This window comes from Fukomys damarensis, unplaced genomic scaffold (assembly GCF_012274545.1).
Source record: "Fukomys damarensis isolate Sample0158 unplaced genomic scaffold, DMR_v1.0_HiC HiC_scaffold_13, whole genome shotgun sequence".
Taxonomy (NCBI): domain Eukaryota; kingdom Metazoa; phylum Chordata; class Mammalia; order Rodentia; family Bathyergidae; genus Fukomys; species Fukomys damarensis.
The window spans coordinates 38,923,318-38,927,881 of record NW_022900925.1 but is presented as its reverse complement, the minus strand read 5'-3'; the positions used below and the strand labels follow the sequence as shown (position 1 = coordinate 38,927,881).

Below are 4,564 nucleotides of genomic sequence, written 5' to 3'. Positions count from 1 at the left end.
GCGGCGCGACTCGCTCACCAGCCCCGAGGATGAGCTGGGTGCCGACGGGGGCGACGACTCGGGTGACAAGAAGAGTCCCTGGCAGCGGCGCGAGGAGCGGCCGCTCATGGTCTTCAACGTCAAGTAGCCCAAAGGGGCGACGCCATGTGGGGCCCCGGGAGGGGGGCTGGGGGTATGCAGGAGGGTGACCCAAAGGTCCCTAGGGAGGGGAGGGGTGCTGCCCGGGACGGGCCACCCCTGGGCTGGGAGGTCACAGGGTGGAGAGGCTGGGGCAGCCCCAAGGGCTGGGGTCATGGGATGGGCCAAGGGCAGCAGCAAATATAAAGCCAGTAAGGGTCACACGTGTGTCTCTGTGGGGTGGGGACCTGGCTCAAGGGTTCCTGGGGTAAAAGAGAAGGCTGGATCGAACACCAGCAGAGCATGTACAAACTTTACTGGAGTGCTCGCACACACACACACACACACACACACACACACACACACACACACGTGCACACCTGTGGTGAGGACAGCACCTGACCACAGGAGTGTGACTGTCTGCCACAGCCCAGGTCTGCCCTGGCGAGGGGACACTCAGAAGGGGTGGGGTCAGAGATGGAAGCTGGGAAGGCCTGCTGAGTGGGCAACCCGGCAGCGTCCCAGAGCGAGGGGTGCTGGGTCCCCGGCCCTTACAGCAGTGGTCTCAGTGCAGGGCCCCACAGCAGGGTGTCCCATTGAAGCAGAGTCTTCCTACGGACACATTTTGTTCCTCTGCCCGCACATTGGAAGCCGAAAGGACAGCAGTGGCGCCGGTCCATACAGCAGAAGCCCTGGGGGTGGGGGCACAGTCAGTCAAGGCAGGACAAGGCCCCACTCCTGCGCCCAGGCCGGAGACACTAACCTGGCGGAAGGGGCAGCAGGCCCAGCCTCCCCGGCTGTCTCTGCAACAGGTCTGCTCATCGTGACAAAAGTGCCCGTCCCCGCAGGCCACATCTGTCACCCTCCCATCGGAGTGTAGGGCCAGGCGGGCAGCAGGGTGGGTGGCGTCCAGCCCCTTCTCACAGGTCCGGGCCTTCACATTGCAGGTGTAGCCCGCTGGGCAGCAGTGCTGGTGGTCCTCACAACACACGGCCTGGGGGCGGCACCGGTGTCTGCTAACTCGCCTGTGGCCTCCCAGGTGGGGGCCCCCTCTTCCCAGTGGGCAGCAGGTGCTCACGTGTGGCAGCTGGCAGCAGGCCCAGCCCCCGCCCAAGCTGGGGCAGCAGGTCTGGCCTACAGGGCAACTGGTGTGCTTGTCACAGCAGATGTCGCCGGTGTGGGCCAGGGGTGTCGGGTGGGCAGGCGTCTTCTCCAGCCCTGCCACCACCCTGCCGCCCATCTGACACTGCCCGTCAGCTGTGCACAAGTAACCCCGGGGACAGCACTGCCCGTGGTCAGAGCAGCAGACAGCCTGTGGCGGGCAGAAAGGGGGTTCTGGGGTGCAACAATGCCTGGCTCACAGCCCTGGCTCCAAGTAAGAGCCGGTACCACAGTGGGCAAGGCCACCCCTTGTGCCACCCTCTCCCATGCACCTCAGGGGTGGGACAGCAGCCCCACTCCCCAGAAGCAATGCGGCAGCAGGTGTGGCCCTGGGGGCAGCTGGCGAAGTTGTCGCAGGGGACACCACTCTTTGGCGGACTGGGGTGGGACTGGGTCTTCCGCACCCAGGGCACCTGGAGCACCCCCTGCTCACATGTCCCCTTCTCCGTGTGGCACGTGAATCCCTCAGGACAGCAGTGGACGTGGTCCTCACAGCACACGGCCTTGGGGACAGAGGACAGTGGGCCTGGGCCTCGCTGGCTGCCCCCACCACTACCCCTGGCCCTCGTACCTTCTTGAAGGGGCAGCAGCCCCAGGCCCCCGACTGCAGGCGGCAGCACGTGTAGCCATCTGGGCAGCTCACCTCCTGGTCACACTCCACGTCCCCCACTGCGGGCAGGCGGAGGGCAACCCGGGTTGCCCGCCCTTGAGAATGGGCCCATTGTGTGCCACCCCATGGCTGTCCGGAGCCAAGGTGGTATGGACAGAATGGAGGGGTGCCCACCCGGTCCCATCAACACCACCCTTGTGCCCAGGACAGCTGAGCAGTGCAGGTGTTTGGCGCAGTCACCAGTACCTGTCCACGAAGGCACTGCGGGCAGCAGGGCCTTGGCCGTCTCCGGGGACAGGCACGTGCTCCGCTTCAGGTCACACACCGTGTCCTGGGGGCAGCAGTGCAGGCGGTCAGAACAGCAGACGGCCTGGGTGGGGACAGGGACAGCTTGGGGGCAGTGCCAGCAGCAGCAGCATGGGCCTCAGGTGGCCAAGAGAACACAGCCAGATAGCAGCTCCACCACACTCACACTGGGCATCGGGCAGCAGCCGTACTCTCCACCGGACAGCTGGCAGCAGGTGGTGTCATCTGGGCACTGGGACCGCTTGTCAGGGCACAGGACGGAGCTGGGCAGAGCGGCTGGAAGGGGGGCGGGGGGCAGGGCAGTCCCTGGCCCAATGCCTGCCCCCTCTGCACCTGTCCTATCCGTCCTCTGGGCGGGGACCTTCCTGGCCAGGGGCTGGGTGCCCGTGGCTATGACACAGCGGCCGTGTACCAGGTCACAGTAGGCCCCGTGGGGACAGCAGTACACACTGTCTTCACAGCAGGATGCCTGGGAAGAACCAGTCGTAAGCCCCTCTGCCTTCCCCACTCACCAGCGCCCCAGACGCCCGTACCTCAGACAAAGGGCAGCACCCCCAGGAGCCGTCAGGCATGCGGCAGCATGTGGAGGACCCGGGGCACTGGAACTCGCCGCCTGGACACTGGACAGTGCCCAGCAGGTGACCCCCTGCACACAAGATGAGGAGGATGCCATCAAGGTGCCTCATCACTCAGGGAGTAGGGCCTCCAGGGCCCGTGGCTCAGCTATGGGGACCCCCAGGACCCCTACCCATACTCCCCACCAGCCAGCGTGTTTCAAATGTTGCCAGGGGCACCCACGCAAGTAGGCATCAGGTCAGCCCGGCACCGCCTCTCCCACCCAGCACCCCACCTGTCCCCCGTGTCAGAGCACATGGACAGGACTCAAGGACAGGAATCCAGGCACCCAGTGGCTGGGCAGCAGGATGTGCCAGGCCCACACCCCAACTGCAGCCTCCTCAGGCACCTGGCCACACCTGGTCTTAGGATGCAGGTCCGCGCGTCCGCACTGCAGAGGAAGCCTCTAGGACAGCAGTGGTGGCCGTCCCCACATGCCTCAGCCTGGGGGACACAGAAACCTGCGTGGACAAAGACCCCCACATGGGGCAGGGAGCGCGGGGCTTCGCAAGGGCAAATCAAAACCCCACCTGTGAGAACGGGCAGCAGCTGGAAGTCCCTGAGGCAGTGAGGACACAAGAGTGGCCAGTGGAGCAGTGGGCGGTGTTCTGGCAGGGGCTGCCCAGGCGCCCACTCAGGGCTGTGGGCCACGTGTCCTGGCAGAGGGGAGATCAACCAATGGCTTGGCTGCCTCCCTGGCCGCCCCAGTGCCAGGCTCACCGGCTGCAGGGACTCACCACCCCCGGGTCACAGCAGCTGTAACTGGCTCCTCCTGGATCTGGACAGCAGGCCACTGGGCAGACCTGGCCGTCTGGGCACCGTGTTCCAGCCACCAGCCCTGCCACCAAGGTGGCCCAGCCCACCAGGGTCCACATGGTCCGTCTGAAATGCCAAGGGGTATGGCTGGCAGCTGAGGCAAGCCCCAGGCCAGGTACACAACTCCGTATCCAGGCAGCAGAAAGGTGTGCACGCAGGCTCCGCTGTGCAGCCACCAGCACACGGGTGGATCTGTACCTGACCCCCGCATCTCTAGAGCTCTGATGTGCGGGCAAAGCGAGGCCTCGGGTGGGGACAGGTCGGTGGAGCAGGGATCCCTCTCCTAGGAGTCTCTTCCCCAGCCCCTCCAGGCCTGCTCTGGGCGCTCAGCTGACTTCGCAGGCCTGAGGAAAGGGACCCGGAAGCAGGAAGGAAGCGCAGTGACCAGGGACAGCAGGGCTGCCTTCCCAGGGCCAGTCACTGCTGCCCACCACTGCCTCCTCTCCAGGTCTGAGGGCCCCCACAGCACCGGAGCCTCCTGGCGCATGTGTAAGGCGCGTGTGTGCCTGCTGGGCGGCCAGTCCGGAGGAGCCAGGCTCACTTCCCTGTGGCAACTCCTGCTCGGCGGCCCCAAGAGCTCCTCAAGAGCTCCTCGCGGGGAGAAGCCGCCCTGCCTTGGGGAGCGGTCGGTGGGAAGTTACAAGCAACCTCACTGTATTTCAAAGAAGCAACTGAAAACTCAGACGTGAACGCGTCCATGTCATCCGCCAAGTCCTGGAGTAAACTGGACCCAGGTTCACAGCACAAGAGGCTCCTGGGTCCTGCCCGGGAACGGCCGGGTGCGGGGCAGGAGAGGGAGGACCAGGCGAAGGCACTGGGGCCCAGACCGGGAACCGCCTCGACGAGGCCCTGGCCTCTGAACCCGCGGCGGCGAGGTGACGGGCAGCCTCCTCCTCCTCCCCTCCCCAAGCTCCCCTCTCCACCCGGAGAACCAACCAG

The 4,564-nt window shown here is 65.8% G+C and overlaps 1 protein-coding gene across 2 annotated transcripts in view; it reads right to left on the bottom strand.

Annotated features, from left to right (window-relative positions):
- Positions 1–431: 431 nt before the first annotated feature.
- Positions 432–4,564, bottom strand: part of Grn (granulin precursor) — a 4,571-nt gene continuing 438 nt past the window's right edge. The window contains exons 2-12 of one of the 2 annotated variants that reach the window (XM_010642938.3): positions 3,547–3,691; positions 3,340–3,465; positions 3,169–3,253; positions 2,728–2,840; positions 2,361–2,663; positions 2,135–2,258; positions 1,850–1,947; positions 1,551–1,781; positions 1,196–1,429; positions 881–1,111; positions 432–809 (exon numbers count right to left, since the gene is read on the bottom strand). In XM_010642938.3, the coding sequence (XP_010641240.1) occupies positions 669–809; positions 881–1,111; positions 1,196–1,429; positions 1,551–1,781; positions 1,850–1,947; positions 2,135–2,258; positions 2,361–2,663; positions 2,728–2,840; positions 3,169–3,253; positions 3,340–3,465; positions 3,547–3,691 (1,831 nt within the window). In that variant the 3' untranslated portion in view covers positions 432–668. The remainder of the gene's footprint in view (positions 810–880; positions 1,112–1,195; positions 1,430–1,550; positions 1,782–1,849; positions 1,948–2,134; positions 2,259–2,360; positions 2,664–2,727; positions 2,841–3,168; positions 3,254–3,339; positions 3,466–3,546; positions 3,692–4,564) is intronic. The other variant, XM_010642939.3, reaches the window with a different exon arrangement.